The sequence below is a fragment of the Bos taurus genome, chromosome 2, assembly GCF_002263795.3.
Source record: "Bos taurus isolate L1 Dominette 01449 registration number 42190680 breed Hereford chromosome 2, ARS-UCD2.0, whole genome shotgun sequence".
In the NCBI taxonomy this organism is placed as follows: Eukaryota; Metazoa; Chordata; class Mammalia; order Artiodactyla; family Bovidae; genus Bos; species Bos taurus.
Window position 1 is genome coordinate 5,787,296 of NC_037329.1, and position 19,688 is coordinate 5,806,983.

The window sequence follows — 19,688 nt, forward strand, 5'->3', positions numbered from 1 at the left end:
GCTTCTGGTATGGCTATCTGTGGCGTGCTCTCAAGATCCTGACTCCGGGCAGGGCAAGAGTTCTAACTTCAGTTCTGCTATGAGCTTAACATTTCTATTTCATTAATTTTCCCCATTAAATCCTTTAAAAGATTTCCTGGACTCACGGTCCACTAACTTCCCTTCATCTTTTTGCCCACCTTCGGTTGCAAGGGAGGCAACCAGCTGTGGGCTTATAGGTGGGGAAAGCTGCCTCCTTCTGTTAAAATCCGGATTGTCTATGAATGAAGGCAGTTACCAGATTTTCAGCTGGAGCTGCCAACTCCTGGTAGTCTCACAGTGAGGTACTTGGGGCTATTCTAGATCAGTTTTCATTGAATAGAAGTTTGTCAAGTGTTTACTTTCTACTGGGCAGTGTTAAAAGTGCTTTGATTGCATTATCTTATTTAATACCCATAGTAGCCCTATAGGGTAGGAACCATTAAATACGTATTTTACAGAAGAGGGCTTGGTAGTAAAAGAGGTAACCAGTATATACTGATAAAAAAATAAAGCACAGATCTGTCTAAGAGTTTCGGAGCATGGCAGCAGCCAGAACATTGTAAGTAGCCTGGACCAGCATCCAGAACTTTGATTTCTTCTTCGGTCATTACATTCAGCCACTCACTCGTAGAATTATCTTGGTCCAGGCAGATAATCTTTAAGGGCCATAGTTTTCCCATCAGTAAAACAAAAATCTTCTGTTGCTGAATGTTCTCCAATATTTTCCTTACCTTTTTCTCTTTTTAAGGGAATCTTTTTTTTTTTTTTTGGCTTTGGTGGATCTTTGTTACTGCTCAGGCTTTTCTCTAGTTGTGATGAGTGGATGCTACTCTTCGTTGAGGTGTGCAGACTTCTCATTGTGAAGGCTTTTCTTGTGGCGCGCGGACTCCAGGATGCGTAGGCTTCTGTAGTTGTGGCTCGTGGGCTCCAGCGCGCAGGCCCAGCGGCTGTGGCTCGTGGGCTCCAGCGCGCAGGCCCAGCGGCTGTGGCTCGTGGGCTCCAGCGCGCAGGCCCAGCGGCTGTGGCTCCTGGGCTCCAGCGCGCAGGCCCAGCGGCTGTGGCTCCTGGGCTCCAGCGCGCAGGCTCAGCGGCTGTGGCGCACAGGCTTAGTTACTCCGAGGCATGTGGAACCTTCCTGCACCAGGGGTTGAACCAACATCTCCTCATTGACAGGCAGACTCTCATACACTGTGTGCGCTACCTTTTCTTTACTTTTATTTGCCTCAATGAGCCCGTTGTTTTTCAGGTTTCAGCTGGTACTTCGTTTTCAAAATAGGGCCCAGCTATAATGTGAGATGCTTGGATTAGATGATACTTCCTGTTCTAGAAATCTGTCTTCCAATAACACACACACTTAGACACACACATACCCTTACACACCCTTCCATGGAATGGAGAACATCCAGACTGAGGCCAGAACAGCTTTCTGGCTCCCCATTTGGAGGAAAGTCAGAGGCAATTGATACAGGAGGAGCAGACAGTTGTCTGGCTAAGAGGAAGAGAACCTTCAAACCAAAGTAACCAGGAGTTTGGAACCAGCGGGCGAGGTCCTTAGATGAAATTCAGGCCACTGCGATGAATTCCCAGGATTGAACCATAGTGATAGGCCATTTGAAACCACAGCTTTCAAATTCATCCATGGGGAAGAAAATCAATACTTGAAGTTAAAATCAGACCAGAATGTGCATTTGCATATGATAGTTGCAGTTTCCTTCTCTACCTTCTTGCATAGAGAATGCAATGAAGAGAAATGAAGATCAAGATTCATATTCAAGCCAGGTTAGAAAAACAACAAGTACGGTTAATAGAGAAGTTCTTTTGTAACTTTGATACTACCTGCTAATTAGTTTGAATTTGAACTTACAAAATAATACCCAAAAAAATCCTCCCGCCCTGCGAACTCTCAGGAGTTCAAGTTTATTGCTTTTTAACTCTTCTCCCTGCCTTACCTTATCCCTAAAGAAAAGCAGTCATATAGGCCAGATGGGGAAAGTGGGAGCCTGATTTAATAAGTGATTTTATTATTCTATTATAATTTCATCTGAAGATATTTTTTCCCATAAGGGCATGTAAGGTTAAATTTTCAGAAGGAACATTGCTGAAATATTTTTACGTTGGAGATTGTTTAAAATCTGCAAACACCTGAAGAGTGTTTGTGCTCTTTATTTTTAGCATATTCTATAAGTAGATTTAAGTACTACCTGCCCTTTTTTGAAGTTTTGACAATATTTTTACCTTAAAAAGTAAGTTTAGTTTATGACTAAACTCTTTAATTATATCCTTATACCTGTAGGAAAACTAATAAATGACAAAAGTAGTACGGAAGAGTAATTTTAAATTTATTGGTTGAAGCAAGTGATGTGAAGCGGTCTCTTTTATATATGATATGTAGTCCTAACATTAGATTGAATGTTTTCAAGTCGAGTGGTGTTTTAAATGAACTAAGGGATCGCAGTGGTAAAGGGAACCCTGACTCAAATCCTTTGGTCATGTAAAGAACTGAGCTTCGTCATAGCAGTTTGGGCACAGCTGGCCAGAAACCCACTGTTCTCTAGAAGTCGGGGTTATTGACAGGTTCAGGAGAGCCTGCCGAGGATTGCAGGTGGTTAAGGAGGGCTGTGCTCGGTGGTGGCCTTGCTGGGTCGTCATAGTAAGGATGGCACTTGGGGTCGGTCCTGCAGATGCTCCGAGGTGCTTGGGAACTGAGGCAGAGCTGGGCCGGCCCACACTTGCAGACCATTCTCCTGACCTGAATCAGGGTTGAGGAAGTGAGTACCCAGGTTACGGGGGTGGGGGGGCACCCGCTGGGAAGGAGATGGGTTTCAGCTCCGGGGAAGCAGCGGCTCTTTCTGGGCAGGTGTACTCTCTTCTGACCCAGTGAATGATTGTTTTGACATTTGTATGTATCCCTAAAAGTTTCCTTTTGTTTTCTGGATTGCCTTGTAAGGGGATGTTGCTATTATTGAGATATATGTCCTTTTGCCCAATCTACCACCAGGAAGTTCCAATGGTACCTGATTGAATGGGCAAAGACCGAGGCTGCATGAATAAATGACACCTGCCGACATGCCCGCAGCCTCATAGCCTTCAGTGTCAGGGCTTGAACAGGTGACAAAATTCAGCCAATCAGTCAAGCTGGCTACAGTTTTTGTCTGCCCCCCTCCAGCGGAGGTAGAGGAAGTAGAAACTGCCTAATGAAATGTCTCTAGAAGAAGATAACTGAAAGGAGGCGAGGCCTAGGAAAGACATGACCTTTATAAATCATCGAAATGAAAAGATCTGGTTCCCTCTAGGAAGACAATAGGCCAGCTGTGTTAAGAACCTTGGTTGTCAAAGTTACTATCTTACGCTGGCCCAACTAGTCCATGACTTAAGACTCCTTGGAGTGAATTCGCTTGGAGCTAGGGTTGAGCTTTCTTGTAGCTTGAGTTTCTAGTTCCTTAGGTAGTTAGGAATTCTTGTGTGGGTTGACTGAGGTGCAGTCACCTCAGGAGACAGGTGGTAACAGAGCAGCCAGAGAACATCATGAAATGCCAGTGCCTCGTCTGTGATGTCTCCTGTGTGAATTCAATGTCAGTCTCACCTCCAAAGCCAGACGTTGCTCTGGAGAATTCCAGGGGAGATGCTGTTGGCAACATGCTCTTAGTAGTAGATCTGTAGGTGTCAAAAATCAGGGCAGCCTGCCTCTATCTGTGCTTTCCTTAATCTGGTTGAAGACCAGGTGACATCGGAGCTAGTTCTCGTCCTCCAGCTGGGAGGTCCCTTACAGAGAATGCGCTGACGTACCGTATCGAGTACAACGGCAGCAAGCGGATTCCCGCCTCTTGTCTCCCGCTCCCTCCTCTGCCTGGTGAGGAGAGAGAAGATGGTTCCCAGCTCGAGGGGTGTTAAGGGTTAGCGCTCTCACCCTGTAGTTCAGGGCACAGGGATGCTGGGATAGGGAAGGGGCGGTGGAGCCTGCAGGTTCTGTTGTGGGGATGGCCATGGTGCAGGCTGGACAGGTGCTGAGCATCAGGTTGCTTCAAGGGGAGCCTGGAGAGCACCCCCTCTTATGGTGCCAGCACTGGCCAGGCTCTTGTGAAGACTGGCCATTGCAGGGAAAGAACAAATTGGCCAAAATGGCGTCGTCAGGCTCTCTTGCCCCACGTTTTGTAGATGGTGATGATGTAACCACTGAGATCACTTAAAGTGCTGCACGTGCACATCACGAGGTACCCAGCTGACCATGGGCTGCTTTTGTTCTGTAAGCACATATAAGCTCCACCTGGGAGTGACCTTGTGGCTGTGTTGTGGCTGCATTATGTCTGTGTCTGCTGGGTCAACCACGAGAGGAGAGAAGACAGCGTGTCTGCAGTTCCTATCGCTCCTCGAGTTTTCTTCCAGCTTCCCTGCTTGTGCCTTGCCTGCCATGGGTTCATCAAACAGCGCGCACAGTGAGATACAGCGAGACAGCCTTGCGTTCACTAGGTCAACTCTGCGACCCTGTGGACTGAAGCCTACCAGGCTCCTCCGTCCATGGGATTTTTCCAGGCAAGAGTACTGGAGTGGGTTGCCATTTCCTTCTCCAGGGGATCTTCCTGACCCAGGGATCGAACCCGGGTCCCCTGTATTATAGGCAGATGCTTTTACCGTCTGAGCCACCAGGGAAGTCCTAAATAACCCACCAGTCCTCTGCAATTACAGCACACGAGTAAAAGACGAATACTTAAATGTGGGGATACAGTAATGAACATGCCGTGTCCTGAACTTCATGAAGGGAGAGTATCAACTAAAAAATATGTATGTAATATGAAGAGAAGAAAGCAGAGTAAGAAGGGAGGGGTTGGAGTGTGCCGTTTTAGACAGCAGGGTCAGAGAAGGCCTTGCTAAGAAGGGAACGTTTGAGCACACAAATGTTATCTATTGGAAGGAGAAACTCTGCCAGGATCTGGGGAAAGCAGTTGCAAGCGGAGGAAACCGCTTGCAGGAAAGCTTGAGGCGGGGGCAGCTCAGCGTCCTGAGGACAGGTTGACCGATGTGGCCAGAGGTGCCTGGATCCCAGGAAAGGAGAGCAGGTTTTGCTTTGAGAAGTCGTTTGGGGAGGGGGTGGTTGAAGAGGTAAACGATGTGCTCTGATTGATGTTTCTAAAAGGTCCATGTGCTGGAAAGAGGATAGTTGTGGAGGGGGGAATTGAGGCGGTTCTGGGAGCCGACCAGCTCGCAGTCCTTTACGTTCATCCAAGTGCATGAAGCCTGTCTGGACGACAGGAACATTTACTCCTAAAGTCAAGCTATTGCCCTGTACCCAGATTGCATCATCTTGCTCGTAGCTGAAGAGTTACAAATATCAAATGATTTAGGAGACAGTCTTAGGACCAAAATGAAAAAAAGCCTCAGTGGAAGGTAACGTTTGCTTGTGACGCTCAGGCTCCACAGCACATTTCCTCTGCCCACTAACAAGCCCGCTAGCCATCAGTTCCCACTTGTGTGAACTGATTTGACCTGTGTAGACGTGGAACTCTCTGAGAGGAAGGACCCTGGAAGGACCACAAGAAAAGCCCCTACGGTGGGCACACGTAGTTTGAGGAGCAACCCTGAGGAAGGAACAGCTGGGGTTCATGTTCTCACGATGGTCTGGGCTGCTGGGGTCTGCAGACCGCTCTTCACCTGCCTCTCCCCCACCTCCACGTGTGCTCCCTCCGCAGTGACAGGCAGGGATCCCCTCTTTTATTGGAGACTCCCAGCAGAAAGATCTCCGCTCTGGCTGACCGATTTCACGTGGTTCCTCCTGAGTCATTACGGGTCACCCCGTCCTTCCCCAGCTTTGGTGTATTTCAGATTTTCCTGGAGAAACAACTGATCACACTCTCCTTAGGGGAGTCAGGGGTTGGCCTGTGGTTTCTCTGTGTGCCCTGTTGATGTTCCATGCTTGACAGATGTGGTGGTGGTACCCTGTCCTAGGTCCAGGACTGGCTTTTGAGTTTCATCTCCCTTTATTTATAATTCAGTAGCAGCAGCTGCAGAGTAAAATGAACCCCATTACTTTATAATTTGGTTGTGGCATTTACTACAGTCATTTACCACCTGTAATGCAGTACTTGTCTTCTGTTTCACAGTGTTATGCTGTGTTACATATTACATACTATATATTGCATATTACCTAGAACACACACACACATGTATGTACACATCTGTTTTGAGCCAGACTTCTCCTGTGCTCCAGACCTGTCATCTTTACCTAGTCCCATCAACCAAGACCTCAGTACATCTAGAAGTGAACTCATGCCCTTTTCACTGGACAGACTTGCTTCTTCTCTGGTATTCTGTATGTGGATAAAGGGCCTCACCATCTCCCCGCTCACCAGAACCATCAGGTTGCCTCTGAATCTCTAAGTCTGTTGATCCGACTTGCTAGGTGTTTTTGATCTGCTCTTTCTCCCTCCTGCTTGGTTCATTTCTTACTCAGATTGCTTCGGGAGCCCCCACAGCTCCGCGTGCCATGCTCTTCCCCTCTGGGTTTCACATGGCTTCCAGAATGCTCTTTCCAAGACACGCCTGTGTTTTCTGTTCCCGCAGGTCCGTTTGCCCTCCTCTCCCCTGCTCAGTGCCAGGGAGCTGGCCTCTGCGGGCTTCTTCGCCCTCTGGCTTCCCACTGGGTTTGGCCGATGAGAGACTGGTAGGGGGTGGGGGCAGGAGAGAGCTGCCCCTGGAGTCCCGGCAGTGTCTGTTCCCTTGGGTTGCTGTCCTCTCAGCTCTGGCACCTCCAGTGACAGCGGGTCCCCCTTTGCCATCTCAGGCCTAGGAAGATTGAAGGCTTTCTGCTGTTGTCGGTGCCTGGGAACCCCCATCCACGTCTTCACTGAACTCTTCTCAGTTAAACCCTCTGGCATGTCAGCAGTTTCCTCCTGAAACTTTGTTTGCCTGAAATCCCTCAGTGCTCTGCTTTCAGCCAGAAGTCCTTGTTACTCACTGTAATGATAATTGCTGCTTAGCTCTCTAGCTGCAAGTGTTAAAATGCCCTTGTGTATTCCCTGCGTGCCATCCTCATGAATGGCTAGACCACGTCCATCGTTTCCCTCATCTCTGTGGATCTCTGCGCACTTGTCACCCCCACCCCCTGACTTCTAGATCACTGCCCCCAGCTGTGGTCAGTGGTCCACTCAAATTTCCTCCTCTCCAGGAAGCCTCTCAGTCCTTCCCCTCTCTTTCAAGATTGAAGATGTGCCTGTTCTCCTTGCTCTTACCGTCCTTCCATCTGCCATATGACTTTTGTTATTAGACTGTAATATTTTTTGTCTCCTGCTAGGCTGGAAAGACTGAAGGACTATAATTACTGCCTAGAATAATTTAATGTTCATAAAGTATAAAAGCAGTCATCATTAACCCTGTGAATAAAAAAGATTTTGGGCAATTATATATTTAGGAAATATATTCTCTTTTCCATCTTTCAGTTTCTACGTGTCAAGTTTTGAAGGAGATGAAGATAATTAAAGCTTCTCTGTCAGGCTGTTACTGCTACAATCAAAATTCCCAAGTGCAATGGAAGTATATATGGTCAACTGTGCAGGTAAGAGCTTACTTTCAAATTATGTCTTAGGAACAGAGACTTTAAAGGTACTATTTCAAGAGTAGAAATAGACATAGAGCTTTTATATGACTTAGAGCTATTACCAGTAGGAAAGCTGCCTGGGGAATCACACGGTAGTTCAAGCAGAGGGATGTGGTAGAAACATAAACTCTCCATATTCTTCATCAGCCCTTCTTCATCCACTCCAAGTAAATATACTATATGATGCAGTGTGCTTGCTGTTGAGACATGGCTCAGGGCAACATCCTCTCATGTACTTCCAAAATCATTGCTGTCTCAGGCCTTTCTATATATATATTATAGAAATTCTGAAGTTATCTCTGATCTCACATATGGTCAAGATAGTCATCCTGGAGTGCAAAGTCAAGTGGGCCTTAGGAAGCATCACTATGAACAAAGCTAGTGGAGGTGATGGAATTCCGGTTGAGCTCTTTCAAATCCTAAAAGATGATGCTGTGAAAGTGCTGCACTCAATATGTCAGTGAATTTGGAAAACTCAGCAGTAGCCACGGGACTAGAAAAGGTCAGTTTCAATTCTAATCCCAAAGAAAGGCAATGCCAAAGAATGCTCAAACTACCGCACAATTGCACTCATCTCACACGCTAGTAAAGTAATACTCAAAAGTTCTCCAAGCCAGGCTTTAATAGTACATGAACCATGAACTTCCAGATGTTCAATCTGGATTTAGAAAAGGCAAAGGAACCAAAGATCAAATTGCCAATATCCACTGGATCATAAAAAAAGCAAGAGAGTTCCATAAAAACATCTACTTCTGCTTTATTGACTATGCCAAAGCCTTTGACTGTGTGGATCACAAGAAACTGTGGAAAATTCTGAAAGAGATGGGAATACCAGACCACCTGACCTGCCTCTTGAGGAATCTGTATGCAAGTCCGGAAGCAACAGTTAGAACTGGACATGGAACAACAGACTGGTTCCAATTAGGAAAAGGAGTACGTCAAGGCTGTATATTGTCACCCTGCTCATTTAACTTATATGCAGAGTACATCATGAGAAACGCTGGACTAGAAGAAACACAAGCTGGAATCAAGATTGCCGGCAGAAATAACAATAACCTCAGATATGCAGATGACACCACCCTTATGGCAGAAAGTGAAGAGGAACTAAAGAGCCTCTTGATGAAAGTGAAAGAGGAGAGTGAAAAAGTTGGCTTAAAGCTCAACATTCAGAAAACTAAGATCATGGCATCTGGTCCCATCACTTCATGGGAAATAGATGGGGAAACGGTGGAAACAGTGTCAGACTTTATTTTTTTGGGCTCTGCAGACTGCAGCCATGAGATAAAAAGACGATTACTCCTTGGAAGGAAAGTTATGACCAACCTAGATAGCGTATTCAAAAGCAGAGACATTACTTTGCCAACAAAGGTCCGTCTAGTCAAGGCTATGGTTTTCCCTGTGGTCATGTATGGAAGTGAGAGTTGGACTGTGAAGAAGGCTGAGCGCCGAAGAATTGATGCTTTTGAACTGTGGTGTTGGAGAAGACTCTTGAGAGTCCCTTGGACTGCAAGGAGATCCAACCAGTCCATTCTGAAGGAGATCAGCCCTGGGATTTCTTTGGAGGGAATGATGCTAAAGCTGAAACTCCAGTACTTTGGCCACCTCATGCAAAGAGTTGACTCATTGGAAAAGACTCTGATGCTGGGAGGGATTGGGGGCAGGAGGAGAAGGGGATGACAGAGGATGAGATGGCTGGATGGCATCACTCACTCAATGGACCTGAGTCTGAGTGAACTCCGGGAGTTGGTGATGGACAGGGAGGCCTGGCGTGCTGCGATTCATGGGGTTGCAAAGAGTTGGACACGACTGAGTGACTGAACTGACTGAACTGAACTGAAGGTGTCTATCAGTTTGCAGTTTTACTACTACAAAATGACTATCCTCACTTCTGTGGTGAATGAATATTTTGAGGGGATAATTTGAGACTAGGTATATATTCTGTTGCTCATCAAACTTTCACCCGTTAGTTTTATTATCCATTGATGATGCTTGCCTAAATCAGTCATCATCACAGTGTTTATCAAATGGTGATTTTCTAATTCCATTATTCCTTCTACAGTTGGCTTTCTTCCTTAAGGAAGAGTTTATCTCTCCAATTTTATTTAGATCCATATAGTCTCGTGGATTGCCAGTTCATTCACTGGACTACAGTTGATTACTTGTGTTATTTATTTTTATATTCATATTGTCCTGGATTTGGCCAGTAAGAGCCCCTTCAAACTAGCTCCTATGACTTTTACCTTGTGCTTATCATTATTTGAGCACTTCTTTACCTTCTGGCAAATAGGATGTTCCCAGGCTTACTCTGTGATTTCTTAGACCCGGCTCTGGAGTCATACATTTTCTGAGGAGCCTTAAGTGTTAGGTGTGTTCATCACTACTGGGTATCATTGTCAAATGTGTTTGTACACACATACGCATCCATATTCCTGTACACATAACTGTTCTTCCTTCCTTTCTTCCTTACTGTCTGTCAAAAACCATGCATTCTTCTCTCTCCAGTACCACTGGATTCTAGAGTCTTCATCCTTTCTATCTCTGTAACTCTCTTCTTGGATTGTGAGAAACCTGGTTCCCATTATCTTCAATATATTTTCCTATTCCTAGAGTAATTTCAGAGTTGCTAAGCCATACTGTTGTGAAAAGCAAACCTAGTAACAAGAACTCAGCATTTGTTTACAACGTTTCATCCTCATAGTTTGCACTATCTAAATACTAATGGGGTTACAAATCTAAATACTGTGCTCAAAAGTTACTTGGGTTCCTGCATTCCCACCCATCTCCCTCAAATCTGGTTATATTATTCATTTGGAATACATTTGTTCCTATTTGTTACCATTGCAGAGTTCTTCCTCATTCTAGTTGATTTTATTGTCATTATTTTTTTTAGTGTGTACAACATTAAAAGGGTACAATATTAAAGGCCCCAAAGTCAAAACTACACAAAGATGTTCTCAGAGAAGTGTCCCTCCATCTCATCCCTCTGACCCTTTCCCATTGGATACATGCAGGGAATCAGTTTTGTTATCTTTCCTGTGTTTCTTTTTGCAAAAGAAGCAGTGAGGCATATTTATAGATCATACTTAAAGCCATGAGGCTAAGCAGTGAGTTTAGATAGAGAAAAGGAAAGGATCAGTGGCTGAGACTGGGTCAGTTTGCTATTAAGACATCGGGGTTGAAGGGGGGGATGTGCAGCAGAGGAGACAGAGAAGGAAGAGCAGGTTGAGGAGGAACGCCGGGAGCCCAGGAAGTGCCAGAGGGAGGAGCGGGGGAGGGCCCAGCCGCGCCGGACTCTGAGGACGGGTCAGACAGGATGACAGGGAATGCACTGACCGTTTGGTTTAGCAACATGGAGGTCGCTGGTGACCTTGTCAGGGGCAGCCTGTTGGGAACGAAAGCCTGACTGAAGTTCTAAAGACAGAAATAGGGGAGAGGAACTGGAGAATGCAGAAGAATTTTATTGCAGTGGGAAGCGAGGAAAAGGGTGATAGCTGGAGGGTAAAAGGAAGTCAGTAGAAGGTTTTCGTGTGTGTGTGTGTGTGTGTTTTTTTATGAGAAAAATACTGTCATGTCTGTAAGCTGATGGGAATAATCTAGAAAAGTGAGAAGAAGTTCTGGTGGGATGTCCTTGAGCAGCTGAGTGTGTCGGATCCAGGGCACAGGTTGGGAGCTTATCTTTAGAATGGAGCATGTCAGTCTCCTTGTGGTGGAAATTTCCTCCGAAATACACAAGCTGGAAGCAGAGCATGTGCCTGCAGGTGCTGACAGGTGGGGAGATATGGGGTTAGGAGCCCGTCCAGGTTCTCTTCAATCTCTTCCGTTCTCTGTGAAGATGGAAGAATCCTCAGCCAACAGTGAGGAGGGGAGGAGTTATTGGGGTGTTGAGGACGGAGAAGCTGTGAGGTCAGGGTTGAAGAGAAGGGAAGAGTGACTGGACAGGAATGGGTGGTGTGATGGCAGGCAGCCCTCTGGTCCCACTTCAGGTTCCCACACACGGATTTGAAGAGAGCACTGCTGGTTTTTCCAGCACAATGGTGCAAATGCAGAAGTGGGAAAGGTGGAGGGTTGAATTTTGTGAGTGAGTGTGACAGAGCACGAGGGGTACAGACGAGGATTCATGGAGGGAATGTTTCGTGATGATCGATCATGGAACTCAGTGGGCAAAAAAGGGGCTGAGGCCACCCAGGGTGCGGAGGAGGGGAGAGACGCTTGATCAGTGCTGGGGTCCATGCTTGCTGGCGGCCGGGAGTCAGCGGGGCACGCTGGAAAGACAGGTGGTGGTTGTCTAGTGGGGTGCATTTGATGCAGCCTGTATTTGGGGCTGCAGTTTGGGACTGACAGGATCTAGCCTGTGGCCGCGAGAGTGATTACCTGAGGTGTGTGGAGAAGAGGAGCTGTAAGAGGGGAGAAGTTCGGAGAACCAAGAGGCCAGGATGTTGGAAGGACAGGATGTGTGTATTGTGTGAATTTAGTCCCAGAGACGTATAACAGGAAGTAGTATTTGGAGAGCAACGGTGAGCCAGGAGCTGAAGTCCCAAGAGGTTTGAGGTGTAGGTGGACAGATTGTGGGTGGTACCACCTGATGCCTGAGATTCAGGGCTGCTGCTCTCACTCCCCTTCTCAGGCTCGCCCTCTCCTTGGACAAGGAAGAAAGAGAGGGATAAAGGCAGCAGCAGAGTGTCGTTTAATGGTCCCTGGGCTGTTGGCCTCTGCTCAGCGTTCTAGATGGCGCTTTGCTGCGGGAGTTGAGTAGGACCTGGGGTTGGGTCCCTCTTCAAAGGACATGGTGACAGAAGCCTGAATCACATGCTCAGCTGGTCCGGAAGACAGAAATGTTTTTTTTCTCAGTCACAGTGGAAACAGTAGAGAGAGAGAGCCTCTTCTCATGAGGTTTATAACCCAGTAGTTGCTGCCCGTTATTTTCTCTCATCTTTTTTCGTGTGGCCTTTGGTCACAGTAAGCTGCTGGAAGAAGGCGTTAAATCAGCCACAACTCGGGAAGAAGCATCCACTCTCAGAAGTGTCTGTGGTCCCATATGTGTTGGCTACACCAGAAATCCAGGTCCATCCCTGGGATCAGAACGTGACCAAGTACTCTGAGTGTTCTTTACTCACCCAGTTCTGGGTTCTCTTTATTCCTTTGCTCATAATTTTGAGAAGCTGTTAAGAAGTTTTAACTTTTCTGTTTGTAAATTTGTTGATTCTTGTTTCATAGGTGAAAATTAACAGTTCAGACCTGTTCAATGTTGTATATATCACAGAAAGGTATAATTGCCAGTATCCAGAAACCATTCTATCCATCATCAGATGTATGATTCATAACTTTTGGACACCAGAGGAGTCTAATGATATAACCATCACCATCCATCCATACGGACAGACTGTGTGTTTCTCTGTGAAGCCAGCCAGGAAGATCTTTATCTATACGATAAGTGTGAAACAAAACAGTAAGTCTGTTTTTATTATACGTGACTTTCTGGTTCAGCTTTTCTGGAGTGACATTTCAGTAAGCTGCCTGTCTTTCACTGACTGCATTGACACAGAATCCTTGTTTGTCGTGTTTCTGTGTTTGTTTGTTTGTTTTTTTGCTCCAGTTGTGGATTTCAAGCTCGTCTTTGTGTTTGTGGTGGGCATCTTCCTCTTCTTTTACGCAAAGACCTTGAGTCGGTAAGTATTCATTTTTACTTTCTTAATTTTGTGAGTCAAAAAGGGTAGAACAGGAGGATTCCCTGCTGGTCCAGTGGTTAGGACTCTGGGCTTTCACTGCCAAGGGCCCGGGCTCAGTCCCTGGTCAGAGAACTGAGATGACATAAGCCACAGGGCATAGCCGGCAAGGGAAAAAAAAGAGTAGGACACTTTTGACCTTGTGCTAAATGTTTCCATACTAGTTGTAGTTCTTGCTTTAGGTTTTGCCAACAACAGGTCTCAAGATAGTTTTGAAAAGGTTTTTAAAACCAGTGAGAGTTATTTGTATAACGTGGCGTGTTCCGGTTACACCGTGTTTTCACACGCATTATTTTGTATCATGTATCAGCATACGTTATTTTAACTGATTTGTTTCTCTTAACAACTGTGTGAGCTCTGGATGCTGATTCTCATTTTATGGATGAGAAAACCAGCATCCATCATCACAAGACTAGCCTTGCCAGGGCTGAGATTCACACTCAGGTTTTCTGATGCCGTGCCTCTCTCTCTTACATTTGTACCACCTCCTGGATTTGTGACTCTGATACAGAAGGTTGGATTTAATGTATTATCCTGATGCTTTCTTTCTTATAACTTCTTTTTGGAAAAATTTCTTTTCAGTAATATTTTACTTCTTGACTTGCTATTCTGAACATTGTTTATTTTTGAGCTTTTCATTAGAGCTTCACAGTGTGTATTTAATGTCCTCCATGGTCTTAATTAACTATATGTTGCTTGCATAACCTGAAGAGTAAAGCTTGGACTCAGAGGAGCTGGGCTGCAAGCCTGAATCCTTCCAACTGGCAGATACTGACTGGAGGAAGGTCTTTAACTTCTTGGTGCCTGGGTTTCCTCCCACATAAAACTGAGACATGGATAGCTATTGCACATGGAGTAGGAAATGGCACCCCACTCTAGTATTCTTGCCTGGAAAATCCTGGCAGGCTACAGTCCATGGGATCACAAAAGAGTTGGACATGACTGAGCAGTTGAGCATACACGTAGCTCCTATACAGGGCTATTGTGAATGCATGTAAAGCTCTCAGACAAGTGCCTGCCACATGATAGGTGCTCCAGTAATTACTGTTGGACCAGATTCTGAACACAGGAGATAACTCAGACGTTCTGTTCTGAGTCAGTGGCAAGCTATTTACCATAAATTTCAAGTAGAGATTTCACTTTTTAAGAGTATAGGATATAATTACAGCTGGCATCTTAGTTTTTCCTCTTAGTATTCTTTATTGCATCTGTCAAATTCCACGTTTCTAATACCGAAAGTGTGACTTGGCATTTAAATGACTTTTTTCTGCTTGTCTTGACAGAAGCCCTGTTTTCTTTTACTCTTCGGGGACTGTGCTAGGTGTTCTAATGACATTAGTCTTTGTCCTGTTGCTGGTGAAAAAGTTCATTCCTAAGGTAGGTATATCAGGTACAGATGAATTAAAAAATGGAAATCATTATCTTATAAACATGAAAAATTGATTAAAGTTAATTCATGTTTATTATGACAGTTCCTAATTTCTACATTGTATAAACTGGCTTAAATTGTGTCTTTTCTTAAGAGATTCTATTTTCATTTGTTACAATGTATAGGTTTCAGAATTACATTTTGGCCATACTTTTTTTGAGACCCTTTTATTTTCTAGATAGTGCAACGTTCTTATGAGTGATGGGGACTCATCCTATGCTGAATGAAAATTTCTCTTGTCATAGTTGAGGAATGTCATGATGCTGAACCATCAGGGCCTTGAATAACAGTGTTGCAACACCTGGGGATTTCTTCATCGTTATTAGTTCCCCCAAAACATCTTCCATAAAAGAATGGCCTGCACTTAGTTGAGGATACATATGTATTAGTTCTCGATGCTAATGTTGGGTTTACTCTGATGAAAGCCTATAACACCAGCATTATTTTGAGATAAATTTATTTAGAACAATGTTTCTCCAACTGTAACGTACATGCAAGTCACCTGGAGTCCTGTTGAAGTGCAGTCTCTGACTCAGGAGTCTGCTGTGGGCCTGAGAATCTTAGTTGCCACTAGATTCCTAATGACACTGAAGCTCCTGGTGCACGGACCATACCTTTAGTGAGACTTGAGAAGAGTGTCTTGTCTTGACTTCAGTGTAGTTTGATATACAGATTTCAAATACAAAGGGTTTTATTTGTTTACTTCTACTTTTATGAGCGTGAATGAACCAAAAACCATGTGATTTATTTTCTTCCGCACACAGTATAGCACCTTTTGGGCTCTAATGCTTGGTTGTTGGTTTGCTTCAGTTTATATTCTGGGGCAACTGATGGAAGAGCTGAAGAGACTGTGGTATGAAGGCAGAATATGTGTATTAGGTAGGTAAAGATTTGAAAAATACAGTCTGTTATTGGTAAAGCTGAAAAGTACAGCCAGGGGCCCTTTCTTGACATACGCTCCAGCATTCAGATTTTCATTTTGAACTAAGGAGAAGAACTGTTAAAAATAATATTTTATTCCCACAGTTGGTGGTTTCAGTTCATTAGATATCATTTTAGACTATTTCTCTTTGACATTCTTCTTAGTTTTCTACTCTGATGATCAAAAGAGCAGAACAGCACTTGCCCTTTTTGACTGCACATGCTTTTAAATTGCAGTTAATAACCACCTCTGAATTGTAATGAAAAAATTGCTCTAAAATGCAACTCTTTATTTCTTTTTCTTAATGTATTTGTTACAAAAGGTAAGAAATTGTAAATGACCAATGAAAACTTGACTTTTAGAGACAGACTTGTTATTGTCATTTAAAAGAACAAAAATATCAACTTTTTAGAGTGTTTTAATTGGGAAATAACAGAGAATGGGAGAATCCATTTTCTCCTAACCTCTTAGTCCTGAATTTCTCATATAAGTACTCCCACCCAAAGCAAAAGCAATCGATTTTTGTTTCCCTTGAAGCTTTTATGTTTTTAGTCCATTATTCTTTTTATAGTAATGCATTTTCAAAGTAAATTACTGCTGCTATGGTGTGTTTCTTTAAATACTTGACTTAATACTTCTATAAGGCAAGAACATTTTCCTCTATAGTTCAATAACTAAATCTTTAAAAATTAATAGTTACCTAAGATTATCTGTTACCTAGGCCATGTTCAGCTTTCCTAAACATCCTTGATATTTGGTTTTATAAGGTAGGATATAGTCCAGAATCACATTTTGCATATATTGTGTCCCTTAAGTCTCGTTTAATCCATAACAGCTTTCTGGTTTGGGCTTTTTCCCCCCCATCTCAGTGATATGCTAAAGAGACCAAGTTAGTTGCCTTACAGCATGTTCCACTTTCTGGGTTTCTCTGATTATTCCTTTGTGGTTTAATTTAACTTGTTTCTCTCCTGTATCTTATATAAGCTGGAAATTGGGTCTTGAGACTTGCTTAGATACAAATGAAATGCTCACTGAATACCTGAGAGGTGATGTGCTCTCGACATTGGATCGCCACTTGTCCCTCTGTTCATAGCACAGAAGCTGAGCACCAGAATGCAAGGGTGATAGCTGATCCCGTCACTGTAAAATCACTTTGATTTAGTGATTAGAAAATTAAAAATGGGTTTTGTGGCAGACTATGATGTACACTAAGGCTTATTCCTGACCAAAGCAGCTGTGATAACATCTGTCCTCTATGACTCTGGGCCAGAAAAAAGGTACACTTATGTAGTAGTATTATACATCCTTCGGAGAAGGCAATGGCACCCCACTCCAGTACTCTTGCCTGGAAAATCCCGTGGACGGAGGAGCCTGGTAGGCTGCAGTCCATGGGGTCGCTAAGAGTAGGACACGACTGAGCGACTTCACTTTCACTCTTCACTTTCGTGCATTGGAGAAGGAAATGGCAACCCACTCCAGTGTTCTTGCCTGGAGAATCCCAGGAACAGGGCAGCCTGGTGGGCTGCCGTCTGTGGGGTCGCACAGAGTTGGACACGACTGAAGCAACTTAGCTGCAGTAGCAGCAGCATATATCCTTAAGTACTGCAGGGTCCACCTAGTATCTCACAGGGGAGGAATAACTAGCCCTAAATGCATTTTTCAGCTTCACTGGGGAAAGAAAAATGCAGGTGTTCTGATATGTTCTTAGCTCTAAGTCATGACTCCGCCAGGTTTTTCCCATAACTTTGCAGATCTGGCATTACGTTTTGTACATCTTTCTGCTCTTACAGGCTACATCTTGACAGTTGGCTGTGTCAGCTTTGCTGTTTGCTACAAGCACGGGCCCCTGGTGGAGGAGAGGAGCGTGGTGCTCCTGGCATGGCTGCTGCGGCTCCTGTCCCTGCTGCTGGTGTACATGGGGGTATCCGCGCCCCAGTTCGCCTGCACGGCCGCCCTGCTCCTCTTCCTGTCATCTGGGAGTCGGTGCTATCCACGGAGCGTGCTCGCCTGTGTCGGGAGGTATGTGGCCTCTTTTCTTTCCTCCATCATAAGTTTGATGTTTTGAGCTCTGGTTTTATTTATTCTTTGGGGGAATTTTTTGGACACGTCTTATTTGATATCACAATTCACTCCACTTCATCTGGAGATTTCAGATTTCCCTCTGAGAAGGGGGTAAGGTTAGAGAATGTAAGTGCCTGATCCAAACTCCATTGCTAGCCGTCGTTAGCCCCCGATTACCAGGTAATGACGGCTCACCCAGAATTCACTAAAATCCGTAACAAATTACTTGGGCGTGGCGTCACCTAACATTTTACATTTCCTTTCTTTTGCGCCCAAGGACTGCTTTGGGGCTACTTGTGCTTACAAGATACGAGGGAACAGAACTGAATAACAAATTGTTGAAAGTTACAATTTATATAGTCAGGACTTTCTTTTTTCTTAGGTTTTAAGATAAGGCTTAAATGTCCTTCAGCCATGGAGTCTGAGCACCTGTCCTGTGCCAGGTACACAGGTAAAGGAGTGGCCCCCACCCTGGAGGTGTGCTCGTGGAGACATAGGCGTATGGGTGCTAGAGCAAGTGTTCAGATAGGCCTGCCCATCTGAAGTACGCCTGCTTAGTCACTCGGTTGTGTCCAACTCTTTGTGATCCTATGGACTGTAGCCTGCCAGGCTTCTCTGTTCATGGGGATTCTCCAGGCAAGAATACTGGAGTGGGTCGCCATTTCCTCCTCCAGGGGATCTTCCCGACCCAGGAATTGAACCCAGGTCTCCTGTGACGCAGGCAGATTCTTTACCACTGAGCCATTGAGGAAACCCACCCAGAAAGTGTAGCATGTAGAAAAAGTTCAGGAAAGTTTCTGGAAAAGAGACTAATGGGCTGAATCCTAATGAATCAAAACAGCCAGATGAATAAATGTAGGAAAGGCCTTCCTGATAGGGAGAAAGCCCCGTTTGCAGGCAAGTGAAGTGGATGTGGAGGCCTCTCAGGCAGTGCTGGAGAATCTAATCTGATCCTGTACATGGTGGAGGCACTGCCCTTTCTGCATGTCAGGCCATGCACTCTAACTGCTGCCCAGACAGGAGTTAGAAATCAAATGCTTGGGGCCCCAGAAGGTACCGAGTGAAGGATTCCTAGCAGAGGCAAGGCAGAAGTGAGACTGTACAAAGTTCTGCAACTGCCCCAGAGAAATGGGGTCAGTTACCACTCAGTTGGAGCTGATGATTGCCATTTGGGAATACGGGCCTTGCCAGATCACCTCGTTTTCTAGAAAAGCTGGGAACGTGGATTGAATGTCAAGTCTTACGATTTTTAAATGGTGGCAACTAAAGAAAGGCAATGCCAAAGAATGCTCAAACTACCACACAATTGCACTCATCTCACACGCTAGTAAGGTAATGCTCAAGATTCTCCAAGCCAGGCTTCAGCAATACGTGAACCGTGAACTTCCTGATGTTCAAGCTGGTTTTAGAAAAGGCAGATGAACCAGAGATCAAATCGCCAACATCCGCTAGATCATGAAAAAAGCAAGAGAGTTCCAGAAAAACATCTATTTCTGCTTTATCAACTATGCCAAAGCCTTTGACTGTGTGGATCGCAATAAACTGTGGAAAATTCTGAAAGAGATGGGAATACCAGACCACTCAACCTGCCTCTTGAGAAATCTGTATGCAGGTCAGGAAGCAACAGTTAGAACTGGACGTGGAACAACAGCCTGGTTCCAAATAGGAAAAGGAGTATGTCAAGGCTGTATATTATCACCCTGCTTATTTAACTTATATGCAGAGGACATCATGAGAAACGCTGGACTGGAAGAAACACAAGCTGGAATCAAGATTGCTGGGAGAAATATCAATAACCTCAGATATGCAGATGACACCACCATTATGGCAGAAAGTGAAGAGGAACTCAAAAGCCTCTTGATGAAAGTGAAAGAGGAGAGTGAAAAAGTTGGCTTAAAGCTCAACATTCAGAAAACGAAGATCATGGCATCTGGTCCCATCACT

The 19,688-nt window shown here is 44.8% G+C and overlaps 1 protein-coding gene across 7 annotated transcripts in view; it reads left to right on the forward strand.

The window, feature by feature from the left end:
• NEMP2 (nuclear envelope integral membrane protein 2) overlaps positions 1 to 19,688 on the forward strand; it is a 38,070-nt gene that overhangs the window by 940 nt on the left and 17,442 nt on the right. For all 7 annotated transcript variants that reach the window (XM_059877744.1, XM_059877729.1, XM_024979690.2 and 4 more), the window contains exons 2-7: positions 7,452 to 7,567; positions 12,824 to 13,055; positions 13,203 to 13,275; positions 14,616 to 14,709; positions 15,526 to 15,640; positions 17,474 to 17,702. In XM_059877744.1, coding sequence (XP_059733727.1) covers positions 7,452 to 7,567; positions 12,824 to 13,055; positions 13,203 to 13,275; positions 14,616 to 14,709; positions 15,526 to 15,640; positions 17,474 to 17,702 — 859 coding nt within the window. The remainder of the gene's footprint in view (positions 1 to 7,451; positions 7,568 to 12,823; positions 13,056 to 13,202; positions 13,276 to 14,615; positions 14,710 to 15,525; positions 15,641 to 17,473; positions 17,703 to 19,688) is intronic.